This window comes from Scyliorhinus canicula, chromosome 11 (assembly GCF_902713615.1).
Source record: "Scyliorhinus canicula chromosome 11, sScyCan1.1, whole genome shotgun sequence".
NCBI lineage: Eukaryota > Metazoa > Chordata > Chondrichthyes > Carcharhiniformes > Scyliorhinidae > Scyliorhinus > Scyliorhinus canicula.
Window position 1 is genome coordinate 157,469,575 of NC_052156.1, and position 20,042 is coordinate 157,489,616.

The window sequence follows — 20,042 nt, forward strand, 5'->3', positions numbered from 1 at the left end:
TCCCCCTCCCCCCCACTCCCTCCCCTCCCCCCACATCTAAAGTTCATCCTCTGATGTTAGTTACTCTGCTATTTGACCTTTCACATCTTTTGTCCTCTCTGGGTACTGCCATTAATACTCTTTCTCCTTGGTATCCATTAGCACCCAGTTTCCCTGGGTTTCTGTGGCAATGACTGATCTTTCATTCTCACTCCACGGTATAAATATTTCCCACTTTCTCTGTCTGTTAGCTTTGACAAAGAGTCATCGGACTCGAAACGTTAGCTCTTTTCTCTACCTACAGATGCTGCCAGACTTGCTGAGATTTTCCAACATTTTCTCTTTTGTTTATAAAGTATTAACAGGTTTCATAAATAAAGTGTTTTAATTTAAAAGTACTGTAGATCTCTGTTTGTATCACACCTGCAAAGTGGGCCCGTGTGCTCCCCATAACCACAAACTATTCAAAGTTGTGGGTCAGGTGAACTCCATGATACACAATTGGGTTCTCTGAACCCTGGCCCATAACAATGGGATGTGGGCATTACTGACAACAGAGTGACAGATTCCCTTCCATAAAGTGCCCCGGTGGGGTTTTATGACAGCCAATTATAGTTGTCATGGTAACCATTACTGGGACTAGCTTTTATAATTAAATTTTAACAGCTGCTGTGGTAGGATCTGTACCCATATTCCCCAGAGCAATAGCTCTGGGCCTCTGGATTACCAATCCAGTAACACTCTCACAACGCCATTGTCTGTCTCCGCGCACCAGCACTTCATCAGCACCGTTCATTCACCTCTGACTATAAAATCTTTCAAAGGGGTGGGGGGTGGGGGAGCTCCCATGGAGTTGCATTCAGGCTGAAGCTTTCTTTTAAAAATCATAAATGCGGGGCAACACGGTGGCGCAGTGGGTTAGCCCTGCTGCCTCATGGCGGGGAGGTCCCAGTTTTGATCCAAAGATGTGCAGGGTATGTGGATTGGCCACGCTAAATTGCCCCTTAATTGGGAAAAATGAATTGGGTACTCTAAATTTAAAAAAAAGAAAAAAAATCATAAATGCCACTCCTTGTAAATCCTTCCCCCTTTAATCCTCCCAGGCTAATCTCATTGAGAGTAATTATCCAACTCCTCCCACTGAAATGTCGCGCGCACTCACATACACACAGCGCCACACACACACTTCCGCGTGTCAATTTCGCAGAGCCCAGCACTTCCCGCATGCGCAGACGTCTCCTGATGTTGCAACCGCAATGTGGCGAGTTGCCCGCGTCACGTGACGGAGCCCAGCTGATGTGAAGATGGAAAGTGGCAGCGGAGCGGTGCAGAGGGGAATGGGAGACATCAGTGAGTACTACCGGAGTCAGGACAACGAGACAGACTGTGTGTTCACTAGCCGAGACTGCCCGTGGAAACACCTTGTCTTGTGCCGCAGGGGAATCCTTTTCTGTCTGTGCCCTTATCCACTCTGTCAACAACAGCTTGCATTTATGTAATGCCTTTAATAACAACAGCAGCAGCTTGCATTTACATTACATCTCTCTCTCTCTCCGCAGGATTACGATCAGACCAATAATTGACACTGAGCCAGAATAGGAGATATTAGGGCAGGTGAATAATACCGGGGTCCAAGTTCTGTAACCCAGCTACTGACGCCACCCCCACCCTGGCACCTGTCTGAGATTAAGCCAGATGTTGCAAACTTTTGAGTGTCACATTTGCTTCTGTGATGAATTTCCGACCTCATTATGTCATCACTAAGTCTGTTGCCACCTCTGGAGCGTGGATCACGCAACTTTGCTCCCAATCCTAGCTCATCTGCTGCTGAAACCCTCATCGGTGCCTTTGTAACCTCCTAGATAAGACAATTACAACATCCCCGCCCACCCCCACTACGGACCTCCCACTGACCCCACCCAGCACCCCCCCCCCCACACTGACCTCCCACCGTGCCCCCCCCCCCCCCCCAGTGGCCGACTGGCCAGGGTGTCAGGTTGCCCGATGGCGAGTGGGGCCCTGATGAAGTGGGGCCCCTATATCAAATAAAAATGCAATAAAGAAACAAACACAGACAACTGTTTTAGTAATAAAAAGGAATACGAAAAAAAAGAGAACAGGACACAAATAAGCAGTGCATGAAAAGGAACGAAGTAGGGGAGGTAGTGGAAGGATGTGGAATAGGGGGCCCGGGTCGGGCATAATTAAGGAAATTCCATGTTTTCAGCAAGAGTGTGTGAATTTAAAGATAAAGTTACAATTCGTGATTTGAGATGGTCGGCAACTTCAAAGGATATCAAGCAGTAGTCTTGGTTCAGCCGGTACATCGGTCCGGGGCCCGGAGAGCCAAGAAGGGGCCCGTGAATCTCCGAAGGGCCCTTAAAAATTATAATTAATTAGATAAATAAATCTCCAACTTCTTTCCTGAGATTTGTATTCTAACTTAATAAAATATAATTGTTTTTAAAAAGAGCAATACCAAATAAAAATGCAATAAAGAAACAAACAAATAATCACTCAGTGTATGAAGGAACGAAGCAGTGTTAAACGGATGTGAAAAGGGGTGGGGGGTGGGGGTGGCTGGTTCACCCGGGTTGGACATAGTTGGAAATCCATATTTTCAGCAAGAGTGTGTGAATTTAAAGATAAAGTTACAGTTCGTGATTTGAGATGGTCAGCAACTTGAAAGGATATCAAGCAGGACATAGGGTCGTGAGGTCACCGAAAAGGAGAAGCGGTACCTTTGACCGTGAATCATGAGGTCAAAGATATTGAAGTGATAAGCCATGGTCGGTTAACTCAAAGGGTTGCGACTTGTAACACTACACTGGTATCAAACTGGACATGTTAACTTTGGTCGTGGGACCATTCTTAATGTCTTACTATAGTCGGACCAAACTTATAAGTTTCAACAGTTGTCTCAGTTGCTTGCTGGTGTGAACACTGGATAGTTGATTGTCTCCTCTTCCGAAGCTGCATAGGCCACAGTAGTATTGACTAATGAACATAGCCTATTGAAGTGTAAGTAAGTTATTTTATATTTTTTATCAAGTAGGGGTTTATCTGGCATTCCTTCCAACACTTGTAATCCATCCCCCTTTGTTTGTGGCTTTAGTGACTACAGGCGTATTAGCCAGAGCTTTACTTTACATGAATCGACAACAACACATGTCAGAAATGCTCAGCAATATATCAGTGTGGTTAATGATGGCACCTTAGATAAATTTTTTGCAGCATCACTAATTAAAAGGAAAGAAGAAGTATTGCAGCAGAGAAGTATTGTCATGAGGATTATAGACATCATAAAGATGTTAGGCAAGCAAGCACTTCCTTTTCGAGGTCACAGAAGTGAATCGGCCTACACTCTAGATAATGAGGTTCTGAATCATGGCAATCTTTTAGCTACAGTGCAGTTGATGGCAAAATATGATCCCATTATGGCAGCTCACATTTCTGCAGTGCAAAACCAGTCTAAACAAAGAATCAAACGATTAGAGCAACAACGAAAGGCTCAGAGTAAAGGCCGTGGTGGACTTGTTACATACCTGAGTAAAACAACTATAAAAATATTAATCAAAATTATGAAGGATATGATACAAGAAAGAATTAGTCATGAAGTTTCTCAAGCAAAATATTATTCTATTCAGGTTGATTCAACACAAGATAATTCATCCATCGATCAGTTTAGCATTATTATTCTGTATGTGCTTAAAGGTATTATCTGTGAGCGACTACTTTCAGTTGTGCCAAGTAATGATGGTACAGGACAGGGACTTTTTGATCTATTGATTGAAACATTACAGCATCTTAAAATTGACCCCCAAAAATGTTTATCTGATAGCACAGATGGCGCTGCAAGCTACCATGGCCAGTATAATGCTTTACAAAGTAAAATTGCTGATGTGGCTGATCAACATGTTCATATATGGTGCTATGCCCATGTCTTGAATTTGGTGATAACTGAAACAACAAAATGTTGTGTGCCTGCAGTTTCTTTTTTCAATTTGCTCCAGAATATAGCAACTTTTGTGAAAGCATCATACAAGAGAATGGCTGTATGGATAGAAGTTGTTGGAAAACATCTAGGACAAGAAAAAATGAAACGATTAAAGCTAATTGGTGAGACCAGATGGTCAGGAAAATCCAATGCAGCAACAACTATATTTGGACGTTTTGATGATGCCGCTGCCAGTACTTTCGTAAATCTATTGACATGCTTTTCAATGATACAAGATTCAGAAAAGTTTGATGCAAAAACAAAACATGAAGCAAATGTTTTACTTCAAAGTCTTCTAAAGTTTGAAACCATATTGACAGCATTTACTTACGTGTATATATTTGAAACCCCGTTATCAAGTTATCTACAGACAAGTGATTTAGATATGTTTACTGCATGGAGTTTGGTAGATTCAGCTACAACAAAGTTGAAGGAGCAGACAAGAACATTTGATAATCTTCACAGCAAGGCTTTGGAATTTGTAAATAAATTTAATGACAGGATTTCACAGATGAATATGGATGAAAATCAAACATCGGAAATTGATGCGTTGGAAGCAGTATTGCCAGTTAAGAGGCAGAGGAAGAAGAAAAGAATGGCAGATGAGCTTATTGATGATGAAAGAAATTCCTCAGATTCTCTAGCTGATTTTCGAGTAAATGTGTGTAACCTAATAATGGATCGCATTGTCCAGTCACTAGAATCACGCTTTGTACAACACAAACAATTATATAAAGATTTGTCCTGCTTGGACCCAGCAAAGTTTAAAACTATTGCAGAGAAGGGCCTTGAAGATGAAGCATTGGAAGGTATTATTAAGCTGTTTCCACAAATCAGCAAAGATCAAGTAATATTGGAATTGTTTTCTTTTGCTTCAAACTTTGATGTATTAAAGCTATTGCTTAATGATGGTGAGAATATGGATTCCAGTTGCAACAATTGTAGAATTTGCAGCACTTGCCCATCATGTGTACTAAAAATTCTGGCATCCAACAGACTTCATGACAAGGCATATGATAACCTTTATGAACTTTATAAAGTCATCTGCACACTATCAATTACTCAAGTCCAATGTGAGAGGACATTTTCAAAGCTAAAGATCATAAAGACAAGGTTAAGAAATTCGCTGTCTGAGAAGAATTTGGAATCGTACATGTTGCTATCCATTGAAAAGGAATTGTTAGATGAATTGGATGCAGAAGCAATTATTGGCAGATTCGCACAATCCTCTAGCGAACACAAACAACTGCTCTTAAAATAGTGGACTGCATGCAATGCTCGATTGTGCTTTTGAACTATCTGTTAATGTGTAAATTGTGCAGTAAACTATTTAAAAATATCAACCAATTACTTAAAATAAAAAAAATAAAAACTCAATTATAACATTCTGTATTTACATTTGGTATCTCCTGCCAGTAATATGTACAGTAGGGGCAGCACGGCAGCACAGTGGTTAGCATTGCTACCTACGGCGCTGAGGACCCGGGTTCGAATCCCGGCCCTGGGTCACTGTCCGTGAGGAGTTTGCACATTCTCCCCGTGTCTGCGTGGGTTTCACCCCCACAACCCTGTAGGATAGGTGGATTGACCATGCTAAATTGCCCCTTAATTGGAAAAACTAATTGGGTACTCTAAATTTTTTTAAAAAGTAATATGTACAGTACATGTACACTGTAATTACTAAGAAATACACATTTTTTCCACAAAAATTTTAATTGTACCCTTTTTTCCATATGTATTTTTTGAAAATTTTATTTATTCGTTATGAAAATTAAATGATAGCATTGTAGTTGTGGGTGAGCCCCCTTTGTCTCCTGGCAACCAATATTTTTAGACCCTGTCCGCCACTGCCCCCCCCCCCCCCCCCCCCACTGACCTCCCACCGCTCCCCCCCACTGACCTCCCACCTTCTACTCTCTGTAAACGTGAGGTGATCCAGTGCTCTGCCCTTGACTAAACTTGTAACTAATCCGTTCGCCTGTCACCCTTGCACCCACTGACCCACGTTAGCATCTGGTCAATCAACACCTCGATTTTTAAATTCTCATCTTTGTTTCCAAATCCTTGGGCGGACTTTCCTTTCTCTGTAATCTCCTCCAACCCCACAACCCTCTGAGATTTCTGCACTCCTCTCATTCTGGCGTCCTGTGCATTCCCATTTCAGTCACTCCACTATTAAAGCCATGCCTTCAACTGCGCAGACCCCAAGCTCTGGAGTATACTCCCAACACACCTCTGCATCTCTACCTTACTTTCCTACTTTAAGACACTCCCTAAAACTCATTGACCAAGACTTTGACCTAATATTTCCTAATGTGGCTATGTATAATATTTTTGTCTTAATGCTTCTAGGAAGTGCTTTGGGGCATTTTATTACAGTAAATGTGCTCTATAAATATATATTATTGTAATCAAAGACGTAGGTTTTATGGAGGAGCGAGAACAGAAGAGGTTTTAGGAAGGAATTCCAGAGCATAGACGTTAGGGAGCTGGAGGAATAGCCATCAACGATGAGGGGAAGAATTGTAGCACGTTGGTGCAGTGGGTAGCACTGCTGCCTCATGGCACCAAGGTCCTAGGTTTGATCAGGCTCTGGGTCACTATCTGTAATGAGTTTTCTTATTCTCCCCGTGTTTGGGTGGGTTTCGCCCCCACAACCCAAGAGATGTGCACGGTGGATGGATTGGCCACGCTAAATTGCCCCTTAATTTAAAAAAAAAAAACAATGGGGGAAGAAAATCAGGGATGTAAGAGGACAGAGTTGGTGGAATGTGCAATTCTTGGGAAGATTTTAGGACTGGATGGCCCGAGAGAGAAGTAGCACCACAGAGGGATTTGAACACCAGGATTAGAATTTTAAATTTTAGGTGTTGGTGAACCAGGAGTCTGTAAATGCATACGGGGTGATGGGTGAATGAAGCTTAGTCCGACGTAGACTAAGGTTGGCAAAGTTTTGGATGAACTTAAGTTTATGGGGAATGGGACTGGCCAGGGGGAGCATTGGAATAGTTGGGTCTGAAGGAAGCAAAACCATTGCTGAGGGTTTTGGAAGCTGGGCTGCAGACGGACAATATTATGGAGATGAAAGTAGGCAGTATTAATGATGATGAGGATGTGGGTTAAAAGCTCAGCTTGAGGTCAAACGGTTCGCAGAGATTGTGAATGTTTTGTCTCAAAGTGGCCAGGAAAAGGGATGGGATCGATGGCGAAGGAACTGACATTGTGACAGAGATTAAATATAATAGTTTTCCTTCCAGTGTGAAGTGGGTGCCAACTTTCAGGGAAGTCAGTGAGCTGATCCCCCGTCTGCCCTCTTGGGCGAACATAAAACATCCCGTGGCCACTCTTTTGAAAAAGAGTAGGGCGTTTTCCTGGGTATCCTGCCCAATATTTATCCTTTAAATAACATCACAAAGGCAGATTATCTGGTCATTTTCTATATGTTTGAGAGTTTGCTGTGTGCAAATTGCCTTCTGTGTTGCCTACATTAGAAAAGTCACACAAGGATGGCATGGCGGTGCAGTGCTCAGCACTGCTGCCTCACGGTGCCCAGGATCCGGGTTCGATCCTGGCCCCGGGTCACTGTGTGTGCACGGGTCTCACCCCACAGCCCAAAGATGTGCAGGTTAGGTGTATTGGCCACACTAAATTGCCCCTTAATTGGGGAAAAAAAAAAAATTGGGTACTCTCAATTTTTATTTTTAATGACTGCACTTCAGAAGTGAGGGACATAGATCAGGTAGATAGTCAACATCTTTTGCTCAAGGTAGAGGAGTCTAAAACTAGAGGGCACAGGTTTAAGGCCAGAGGGGAAAGATACAAAAGGGTTTAGGGGGGCAAATTTTTCACAAAGAGCACGGTGAGTGCCTGGAACGAGCTGCCAGAGGCAGTAGTAGAGGCGGGTACAATTTTGTCTTTTTTTAAAAGCATTTAGACTGTTATATGGGTATAGAGGGATATGGGCCAAACACGGGCAATTGGGACTAGCTTAGTGGTAAAAACTGGGCGGCATGGACAAGTTGGGCTGAAGGGCCTGTTTCCTTCTGTAAATCTCTATGACTCTAAGTAAACGCAGGAGTAGACCATTCAGCCCTTCAAGCCTGCTCCACCATTCAACATGATCATGGCTGATCCTCTATCTCAATCCCATACTCCAGCACTCACTCCATACCCCTTGATACCTTTCAGAGTCCAGAAACCTACCTGTTTCCTTTCCTAAATATATTCAGTGATTTGGCCTTCACCGTCTTCTGAGTGAAGAGATTTCTCCTCATCTCAGTCAAAAAGGGTCTTCCCTGTATCCTGAGCCTTTTACCCCTTGTTCTAGACTTAATCAGCTGTGCATTTTGGACGTTGTGTGGTTGTGAAAGCTGCTGTTTAAATTGCAAGTCATTTTTCTATGGCTATTAGATGGGCAGTGCGGCAAATCAAAGACAATGGCGAGATTGAGGGAGGTGGTGGCTCCACATGGAGAAACCTACATGTTTTGCGATGTTGCCATCAAGGAGCAGCATGTCAATGAGAAATAGGAGGGGAAGAGGATAAACCCTTGGGTCAACACCAGTGGTGATGGTGCAGGAGTGGGAGGTGGTTGATAGGCTACAATTCTATAAGGAAGAGTGGAACCAGATAAGTGCGCTCCCACTGAGTAAGACAATCAAAGAGTCGAATTTTAGGGCCAAGAATGTCAAAGAATATGGTCACGTCCCGAAGGATGAGGAAATGATGTGTCACAGTTGCAGAGGATGTGAATTGTGACACATGCCACAGGGGCTGGTTTAGCTCACTGGGCTAAATCGCTGGCTTTGAAAGCAGACCAAGCAGGCCAGCAGCATGGTTCGACTCCTGTACCAGCCTCCCCGGACAGGCACCGGAATGTGGCGACTAGGGGCTTTTCACAGTAACTTCATTGAAGCCTACTCGTGACAATAAGCGATTTTCATTTTTCATTTCATTTTCATGTCATTAACATTTTTAAAGGATAAACTGGATTTATATTAAAAATAAATAAATTATGGTGGCACACTGGTTCATGGCGCCGAAGATCATATGGAGCTTGCACATTCTCCCCGTGTCTACGTGGGTCTCACCCCCCCCCCCCCCCCTCCCCCTCCACAACCCAAAAAGATGTGCAGGGTGTGTGGATTAGCCATGCTAAATTGCCCCTTAATTGGATAACAAATAATTGGGTACTCTAAATTTCTATTTAAAAAATTTTTGTTTTGTGAAAGTATTGAAGGCTTATCAGATCCTATCAATGCTGCTACAGGGAGATTCGCTGAACAGCTTAATGTTTCGTTACTTATTTCAGGAAAATGTGTAGCACAGCAGATCGAATTGAGAGACGTTAATCTGTCTTTCTTAACATGCACTTAATGTGTGTTGTTGAGGCATCTATTTGAGGGAAGGCCGGGGTTAGATCCAGAATAAGCTGAGAGTGCCATGCCAACATCCCATGCAGCCACTGCCCTCAATTATCCTGATTGCTTTTTATTGATGATATCTGAGGATAGAATAAGGATGAGGTGACACCTCTCTATGTCCAGTAGCCTGCAATGCACACAGCACATACAGGATTACCCTGAGCATCATTCATTTGGGGATCGTGGAAGCGAAATCGAACCTCGGTACAAGTCAGTATCTTGTGGGGATGGGGAACAGCAAAAGAAAAATAACACATTTATATTGATTCAGGTGGGTTTAATAAATATAGATTTTGGGGTAGCTTTGTGGTTGTGTTACTAAACCTGGTCTAATAACCCAAACAACGCAAGTGGAAATCTCAATGTGGTAGTGTGAAACTTTGAATTTGGTTAAAATAAAATGGAAAACAAAGCTTTAAAGGAGAAATTGCCATGAGGTCCAGCAATTCACTAACACCTTTATTAGGGAAGGGCACCTGCCAACATCACAACAGATTATGGCACTGCTGTCGTCTGATATTAGCTAATTCCGCACAGACCAGGGATTAAGCCGGTACATTGCCTGGCCTACATATCATGGATTACACTTTAAACCTGCTGAGTCATCGAGAGGGGCTGCAGATTGGGTTCCCGTTGGTAGGTGCAAATTGGATGAGAACAGAATTAGGTTTGGCTAGAATAATGCTTCCATATTTGAATGCTGTGTAAAAACATAGTGTTGAGTACAAGTCAGAAACACTCCCTTGGGAAGGATCACATGGCGTTAGTTCGAGGTCGAGCAAGGGATTTCACCCGGGTTTCATAGCTATTGTAAGGTTATTTTAGTGTCTCACTAACCAGTCTAGAGGCTTATTTGGTCGAATGTAAACTGTTTAATGGTAACCCATATCTATATACATATCCAAGGTACAGCCATGCATGGCTGCTGTCTTCTTCCAGACTGTCGAGAAGACGGTCTACCAAGTAACAGCATTACCATGTTCTCCAATCCACATTAACTCTTCCTCTGAGGCAGCACGGTGGCACAGTGGGTTAGCCCTGTTGCCTCACGGCTCCGAGATCCCAGGTTCGATCCCGGCTCTGGGTCACTGTCTGTGTGGAGTTTGCACATTCTCCCCGTGTTTGCGTGGGTTTCGCCCCCACAACCCAAAGATGTGCAGGCTAGGTGGATTGGCCATGTTAAATTGCCCCTGGGCAGCACGGTGGCCTAGTGGTTAGCACAACCGCCTCACGGCGCTGAGGTCCCAGGTTCGATCCCGGCTCTGGGTCACTGTCTGTGTGGAGTTTGCACATTCTCCCCGTGTCTGTGTGGGTTTCGCCCCCACAACCCAAAAATGTGCAGAGTAGGTGGATTGGCCACGCTAAATTGCCCCTTAATAGAAAAAATAATTGGGTAATCTAAATTTATTAAAAAAAAAAAAAAAAATGTTAAATTGCCCCTTAATTGGAAAAAATGAATTGGGTACTCTAAATTTATAAAACAAAACTGTAAAAAAAAAACAAAATAAAACTCTTCCTCTGCCCTAACACCCTTAATTTCCACCTTTCCTCCAAGTCCTTACCCAAAATTTTTTACAATAGAATCTCCTTCACTTCTCTCTCTCTCTCTCTCTCTCTCTCTCGCTCTCTCTCTCTCCCCCCACACACACACACACGCGCACACAAGTCACTGACTTTATAAATTCCGATGGTCTATAGAGGATAACTGGTTAAAGGTTTGTAAAAATTGAGGGTGGCGCAATGGTTAGCAATGCTGCCTCATGGCGCCGAGGTCCCAGGTTCGATCCCGGCCCTGGGTCACTCTCCATGTGGAGTTTGCACATTCTCCCCGTGTCTGCGTGGGTCTCACCCCCACAACCCAAAAATGTGCAGAGTAGGTGGATTGGCCATGCTAAATTGCCCCTTAATTGAGGGGAAAAAATAATTGGGTACTCAAAATTTATTTTTAAAAAGTTTTCTAACAATCTGTTGCAGCCCAAATGTCACACTTTGATTTGCAGTTTATACTGTAGGAATAAGAACTTGTAAGAATGTAAAAATATCTGCTGGTGATGACTATGCTGTGTAACCTGGCATTGAACCAAAGCGAAGTTGATGCAAAACTCTGTGACTAATATCAATTGAGTGGATTGGCTTGTATGTGAGAAATAGAAATTCAAGGGATAAATTTATATCAATTTGTGCCTCTTTGAGCAGAAATATGTGAAATAATTCCTGTAAAAAGTGTATATAATAAAATGATGACCGTAGTATGTTGACACACCAGCCGCTGACAGTATTCCAGCTTGGCTCTTGTTTTTTCCACTGTCTGCAACTCAGTTTCACTTTACGCTGTTGGTTTCACTTTCAGACTTGTGCATTACTTTTTAGTTTCTCTTGCGTATGTCTCTCTTTCTCTCTATCTCTCTTTCAATATCCCTCATGTTGGCTTTTCACTTTACATCCATTCCCTCTATTCTTCCTTATCCCCTTCCTCGATTTCCCCGCTCTCCCAGTTCTCAACTCTGGGTCAATTTAGGGGGGGGGGGTTGCCATCATGGCAATCGGACTGCTTTCAGTCTCCAACGGTGGAATGGCAAGGGCAGTGAATTTCTTGCTGGGGTAGAAGACCATCACTTTGGTCTTGCCAATGTTTAACTGGAGGGCAGAGCCGCTTGTCGAAGGTGGGATGTGAGGGAAGCAGTCTGCTGGCGCAGGCAGTGGAGAAGCAGAACCAGATGCCTTCAACATGCGTGTAGAAGCTGACCCCATATCTAAATCTGATATTGCCAGGTGCAGCAGACAGAAAAGGGAGATGAGGGGGGTGGGGGGGAGGGGGGGGGGTGGAAGTTGGATCATTGGTGGATTCCCAAAGTGGTGGGAGAAAATTTCTTTAGCCTCTGCATCCTGCGGGTCGAGTTCTAGGCGTCCGGGCTTGAGGGCTGCTTCCATGATTTACTTCGACTGTTTCGTAAGTATATTAAATTGATGGAACCATCAATTCTACGGACACGTGCTTGTAGGATTAGAATAGCGGTTTTAATATACTTACAACAGAGCCAGCCTGTTAGCCGTTGAACTTTCGATGAACTGGCCGGCTGGCTCTGTGGCACGGATCTTTATACAGCAGCTCCAGGGGAGGAGTTCTGGGCGGAGCCCAGTACAAACTCTCGAGTACTCCCAGAGCTACTCCCCCTGGTGGTCAGGTAGTGCAACTGCACTTACAATATCGGTACATATATACAATGGGAACAGAGTGACATTGGTAACTTATAATACCGTGTGAATCTCATTCACCACAGTGGAGAAAGAATCCATTGACTGAGGTGTACTGGCTATGATCAGATACATTACTAATCTGCCTGGAGATAGCAGAAGACAGTATTCAGAGGGCCTCATTTGGTTTGCGTCTCTCCCAGTGACGAGTTTACAACGGCAGTTTAGTCTGAACAGACAATGGAGGATAAACAGATTATAGACAATTGGGAAGGTCCCCGAGATATACATATGTTAATGTCTAGTCCGTAAGAAGTCTTACAACACCAGGTTAAAGTCCAACAGGTTTGTTTCAAATCACTATCATTTGGAGCACTGCTCCTTCCTCAGGTGAATGAAGAGGTAGGTTCCAGAAGCACATGTATAGACAAAGTCAAAGATGCCAGACAATGCTTTGAATACGAGCATTTGCAGGTAATTAAGTCTTTACAGATTCAGAGATAGGGGTAACCCCAGGTTAAAGAGGTGTGAATTGTCTCAAACCAGGACAGTTGGTAGGATTTCGCAAGTCCAGGCCAGATGGTGGGGGGTGAATGTAAAGCGACATGAATCCAAGGTCCCGGTTGAGGCCGTACTCATGTGTGCAGAACTTGGCTATAAGTTTCTGCTCGGCGATTCTGCGTTGTCGTGCGTTCTGAAGGCCGCCTTGGAAAATGCTTACCCGGAGATCAGAGGCTGAATGCCCTTGACTGCTGAAGTGTTCCCCGACTGGAAGGGAACATTCCTGCCTGGCGATTGTCGCGCGATGTCCGTTCATCCATTGTCGCAGCGTCTGCATGGTCTCGCCAATGTACCACATCAGAAAGTTATCAGGCCAGTTTCTAGCCACCAAGCCTGGACACCAGGCTTACAGCCAAAAAGCTTCTAAGTCTTGGAGCCAAGGCAGTGCAGAAAACTTTCCTTTTTAAAAGTAAAATTAACGTACCCAATTCAATTTTTTTCCAATTAAGGGGCAGTTTGGCATGGCCAATCCACCTGTCCTGCACATCTTTGGGTTGTGGGGGTGAGACCCACGCAGACATGAGGAGAATGTGCAAACTCCAAACGGACAGTGGCCCGGGGCCAGGATGGAACCTGGATCCTCGGTGACTGAGGCACCACTGCACCACCATGCCTCCCCCAGAAAACCTTTATAACAGCAATTTTAAACTATCTTTGCTGAGGGCAGCACCGTGGCACAGTGGTTATCACTGCTGCCTCACGGCGCCAAGGGCCTGGGTTCAATCCTGGCACCAGGTCGCTGGAGTTTGCAGATTCTCCCTGTGTCTGTGTGGACCTCAACTTCACAACTCAAAAGATGTGTCGGGTAGTTAGATGGCCACACTAAATTATCCCTTAATTGAAAAAAAAACGAATTGGATACTCCAAATTTATTTCAAAAAATATATATTTGCCGGACCAGGAAATACAGTTCCCAGATTTGAGAATCATCCCTGCATTGTATGGTAACAATAGCTGGATATTCAATTTGGATGTTGTTTGGGGAACTGGAGAGGTCTTGCAGAGTTCAGGTATATAGAAGTAGTATGTAACAAGGGGTACGTTCTATAGAAACTATGTTTAATAGTTCAAGCATCTCACCTGTGTGAGAGTAGAGAAGTCATGTTTGTGTGTATTTGTCTTTTCTTTAATAAATAGTCTTGAATAATTGTTACCTGACAACTGGGCTATTTATTCTCACTTTTTTTTTATAAATTTAGTGTACCCAATCATTTTTCCAATTAAGGGGCAATTTAGAGTGGCCAATCCACCTAGCTTGCACCTTTTTGGGTTGTGGGGGCGAAACCCACGCAAACACGGGGAGAATGTGCAAACTCCACACAGACAGTGACCCAGAGCCGGGATCGAACCTGGGACCTCGGCGCCGTGAGGCAGCAGTGCTACTCACTGCGCCACCGTGCTGCCCTATTTATTCTCACTTGTCATAAAACTATACACCCCACAAACTGGTGTTCCAAGTTGGGAAACCTTTGCAGATAATAGGAAAGAACAGCATCCAGCCTGAGCATTATGACTAGCTAGCCAATGGAGCAGGAGCTCTGGGGGCAGATGGTGTGATTTGACTGTAGCAAAAACTGCAGCATGGTCAAGGGGATTTAAAAAAAACTTATTCATGGGATGTGGGTGTCAGTGGCTGGGCTAGCATTTATTGCCCATCCCTAATTGCCCTCGAGTAGGTGGTGGTGAGCTATCTTCTTGAACCGTTGCAGTTACTGTGATGTAGGTACACATGTACTGTTAGAGAGGGTATTCCAGGATTTTGGCCCAGTGACTAGAGTGTTGAGTGACTAGGTGTGGCGTTCCCTTGTGTCTGTTGCAGTTGCCCTTCTAGAAGGCAGCTGTTGTCATTTGGAAGGTGCTGCTCAGTTTCTGCAATGCATCTTATAGATGGCACACACTGCAGTTACTCGCCACAGGATTACCTAACCTCTCGCCTGATCTTGTAGCCACAGCATTGGAAAAGGATAATACATTATGGTTACAGAGAACTCCTTCCCTTTCCACCTCTCTCCAACTATCATTGTCTCTCTAACTTACTTTTAGTTTCGCTCTTGTTTCTCCATCTTGCCCTCATTGTGTGTCTCCCAATTTCCGATATGATTTCTTATTCGTTTTTCGTCTGTCTCAACTTTCACTTTCTCTCCTGCACTTTCACTCTGACTTTAACTTTCTATCTTTTATTCTTTCGGTTTCTCTCTCTCTCACACACTCTGTGGTAGGCTATATTAGGGGTATCGCGGTACCTAGGTGGGATGTACCTTATACTGTAGTATGAGTGGTAGAACCTGCCTGCTGGTTCCGCCCAGCAGGCGGAGCATAAGAGTCTGTGTTTCACCCGCAGCAGTCATTCTGTACCGGAGCTGCTGGGGTAACTACTTGTTCATTAAAGCCTTCAATTGGACTACAATCTCGCTTCAGTAGTGATTGATTGTGCATCAATTTAATGAACAAAATTGAAGAATGGCTGCTCTCCGCATCAAGCCAGAGTGTCTATAAATCAACCCCCACGCGGCAAATGCAGCAGCAACTTTAAACATTGGCTGGCATGTTTCAACGGGTACATCAGGATGGCCCTGACTACCCCCATGGAGGAACAGAAAACGCACGTCCTCCACTCAAGGGTGAACCCAGAAATCTACACGTTTATCGAAGACACGGACAGTTTCGAGGACGCAATGACTTTGTTAAAAGAGCACTATGTCCGCACTGTGAATCAGGTATACGCTCGGTATCTTTTAGCTACCAGACGGCAGATCCCAGGGGAATCACTGGACGATTTCTACCGTGCATTGTTAGTGTTAGGTAGAAACTGTAACTGTCCACAAGTCTCAGCCAATGACCACACCAAACTCTTAATACGGGATGCTTTTGTTGCGGGCATGCTGTTCTCTAAAATCCGCCAGCGACTGCCAGAAAATGACACGCTAGGGCTTAAAGAGGCACGGAAACATGCGCACTCCCTAGATGTAGCCTCCTGCAACGCCCAGGCCTACGTACCCGACCGCACGGTACCCGCATGGACAGGGTGGACCACACCCGCGGCTGATTCCAAAGCACCCCTAAATTCCCCACAAGCTTGTGCAGTGTGGCAGCCAGGAAACCCCGGTGGGGGGAGGGTGGCGGATGCTATTTTTGCGGGCAAAACAAACACCCCCGCAACGCTCCCCGGCCCGATCCACAATCTGTAATGGCTGTGGGAAGAAGGGGCACCTCGTAGCAGTATTCCAGGCCCGGTTGTCCGCCGCTGTCTCCACAGGCAAACCAGGTACGCTGCCATTCCTCTCCTCACAGGCCATGTGCGATTCATGGGGGCAGCCATCTTGGATGACGTCTCAGGACCCCGACTCGGCTGGCCATGTATTGCCTGATGAGATCTCCCAGCCGGCCATGTGCAATTCATGGGGGCAGCCATCTTGGATGATGTCTCAGGACCTCGACTCGAGTGGCCGTGTATCGCCCGACGAGATCTCTCCGGTTCTGCCACAACTTGCCTCAGTGACACTGGACCAGTCTCGGCCCCGAACGCTTTCAACCACTACGATGTCGGTACTCATCAACGGGCACAAGACATCCTGCTTGATCGACTCTGGGAGCACGGAGAGCTTCAGCCATCCCAGTACAGTAAGACACTGCTCCCTCGCTGTACACCCGATTAAACAAAAGATCTCCCTGGCCTCTAGGTCCCACTCTGTGGAGATCCGGGGGTACTGCGTAGCCAACCTCACGGTCCAGGGCGTGAAGTTCAATAACTTCCGACACTACGTCCTCCCCCATCTCTGCGCTGCCACAGTCCTGGGACTGGAGTCCCAGTATAACCTGCAAAGTTTAACGTTCAAATTCGGCGGCCCCATACCCCCCTCACTGTCTGCGGCCTCGCGACCCTCAAGGTCGACCCGCCTTCCCTGTTTGCAAACCTTACCCCCGATTGCAAACCCGTCGCCACCAGGGGCAGACGGTACAGTGCCCAGGACCGGACCTTCATTAGGTCGGAAGTCCAATGGTTACTAAAGGAAGGCATTATCAAGGCCAGCAACAGCCCCTGGAGAGCTCACGTGGTGGTTGTAAAGACCGGGGAGAAGCATAGGATGGTCATAGACTACAGTCAGACCATCAACAGGTAAACGCAGCTCGACGCGTACCCTCTCCCCCACATATCTGAAATGGTCAACCAGCAAGTGCAATACAAGGTTTTCTCCACAATAGACCTTAAATCAGCCTGCCACCAGCTCCCCATTTGCCCAGACGACCGCAAGTGGACTGCATTCAAAGCAGATGGGCGGCTCTACCACTTTCTAAGGGTTCCCTTTGGTGTCACAAATGGGGTCTATGTCTTCCAACGGGAGATGGGGTCTGTGGGCTACGTTCCCGTACCTCGACAATGTCACCATCTGCAGCCACGACCAGCAGGACCACGACACCGACCTCTGCAAAATCCTCCATACCGCAACAATCCTTAACTTAACCTATAACAAGGACAAATGCGTGTTTAGCACCGATCACTTAGCCATCCTCGGCTATGTAGTGCATGATGGAGTCATAGGTCCAGATCCCGAGCGCATGCGCCCTCTCATGGAGTTTCCCCTCCCCCACTGCCCCAAGGCCCTGAAACATTGCCTGGGCTTCTTTTCTTATTACGCCCAGTCGGTTCCCAATTATGCGGACAAGGCCCGCCCACTAATCCAGTCCACGATTTTCCCCCTATCGGCAGAGGCCGGCCAGGCTTTCAGTCGCATCAAAGCAGACATCGCCAGGGCGACGATGCACGCAATCAATGAGTCCCTCCCCTTCCAGGTCGAGAGCGACGCATCAGACGTAACTCTGGCTGCCACCCTCAATCAGGCAGGCAGACCTGTGGCCTTTTCACACACCCTCCACACCTCAGAAGCCATTCCTCCGTCGAGAAGGAGGCCCAAGCCCTCGTCGATGCTGTGCGGTATTGGAGGCATTACCTGGCCGGCAGGAGATTCACTCTCCTCACTGACCAACGGTCAGTAGCCTTCATGTTTGACAATGCACAGCGGGACAAAATTAAGAATGATAAGATCTTACGCTGGAGGATCGAGCTCTCCACCTATAATTACGAGATCTTGTAACGTCCCGGGAAGCTCAACGAGCCTCCTGATCCCCTGTCCCGCAGCACTTGTGCCAGTGTACATGTAGACCGACTCCGGACCCTCCACGACAACCTCTGCCACCCGGGGGTCACCCGGTTCTTCCACTTGTTAAAACCCGCAATCTGCCCAACTCCATTGAGGAGGTCAGGGCCGTAACCAGAAACTGCCAAATCTGCGCAGAGTTCAAGCCGCACTTCTACAGGCCAGAGAAAGCGTACCTGGTGAAGGCTTCCCGCCCCTTTGAACGCCTCAGTGTGGATTTCAAAGGGCCCTTTCCCTCCACCGACCGCAACACATATTTCTTAAACGTGATTGATGAGTACTCCTGGTTCCCTTTCGCCATCCCCTGTCCCGACATGACGGCTGCCACCGTCATTAAAGCCGTCCACAGCATCTTTACCCTGTTCGGTTTCCCCGCCTACATCCATAGCGATAGGGGGTCCTTCTTCATGAGTGATGAGCTGCGTCAATTCCTGCTCAGGGTGGGCATTGCCTCCAGCAGGACGACCAGTTACAACCCCCGGGGAAACGGGCAGGTGGAGAGGGAGAACGGGACGGTCTGGAAGGCCGTCCTACTGGCCCTACGGTCCAATAACCTCCCAGTGTCCCGATAGCAGGAGGTCCTCCCCGATACACTTCACTCCATCCGATCACTACTGTGCACTACTACCAACGAAACACCTCATGAACGTCTCCTGGCCTTCCCTAGGAAGTCCTCCTCGGGGGCCTCGCTCCCAACATGGCTGGCAGCCCCCGGACCCGTCCTACTCCGCAAACACGTACGGGCCCAAAAGTCGGACCCACTGGTCGAGAGGATACATCTAGAACATAGAACAGTACAGCACAGAACAGGCCCTTCGGCCCTCGATGTTGTGCCGAGCCATGATCACCCTACTCAAACCCACATATCCACCCTATACCCGTAACCCAACAAACCCCCCCTTAACCTTACTTTTTTTTTAGGACACTACGGGCAATTTAGCATAGCCAATCCACCTAACCCGCACATCTTTGGACTGTGGGAGGAAACCGGAGCACCCGGAGGAAACCCACGCACACACAGGGAGGACGTGCAGACTCCGCACAGACAGTGACCCAGCCGGGAATCGAACCTGGGACCCTGGAGCTGTGAAGCATTTATGCTAACCACCATGCTACCGTGCTGCCTCCATGCTAACTCCCAGTGCCATCTCCTCCATGCTATCTCCTCCATGTTAACTCCCAGTACGCCTATGTGGCGCACCCCGACGGCTGACAAGACAGTCTCCCTCCGGGATCTGGCCCCACACACACACACACACACACACACCCCCCACCACCACCACCAAACCCAACAATTTATTCCCGGTGCACACCACCGCAGCCCCCTTCCCAGGAGGATCCGTCCTCCCACTGGCCCCATCCGGATGTCGATGAAGCTGAAGATGACGCGCTTCCAGAGCCACGGATGCCCGAGCCTACGCCAGCATCACCGCTGGGACTGCGACGATCGCAGAGGACGACCAGGGCCCCCGACCGGCTGATAGTCTCATTGTAAAATTAACTTGTAAATAATTGTCTGTAAATATGTGTGTTGAATGTAAAGGCACCGAAGGGTACGGCTATAACCTCTACCACTGTAAAAGCAAGGCCAGCACTCCCGCCGGACTCTTTTTTTTGAACAGGGGGTGAATGTGGTAGGCTATATTAGGGGTATTGCGGTACCTAGGTGGGATGTACCTTATACTGTAGTATGAGTGGTAGAACCAGACTGCCGCCCTCATTGTCTGTCTC

The 20,042-nt window shown here is 46.4% G+C and overlaps 1 protein-coding gene across 2 annotated transcripts in view; it reads left to right on the forward strand.

Annotated features, from left to right (window-relative positions):
- Positions 1 to 1,151: 1,151 nt before the first annotated feature.
- Positions 1,152 to 20,042, forward strand: part of LOC119973546 (ankyrin repeat and SOCS box protein 13-like) — a 34,948-nt gene continuing 16,057 nt past the window's right edge. Inside the window, exon 1 of one of the 2 annotated variants that reach the window (XM_038811843.1) lies at positions 1,152 to 1,329. In XM_038811843.1, coding sequence (XP_038667771.1) covers positions 1,284 to 1,329 — 46 coding nt within the window. In that variant the 5' untranslated portion in view covers positions 1,152 to 1,283. The remainder of the gene's footprint in view (positions 1,330 to 20,042) is intronic. The other variant, XM_038811842.1, reaches the window with a different exon arrangement.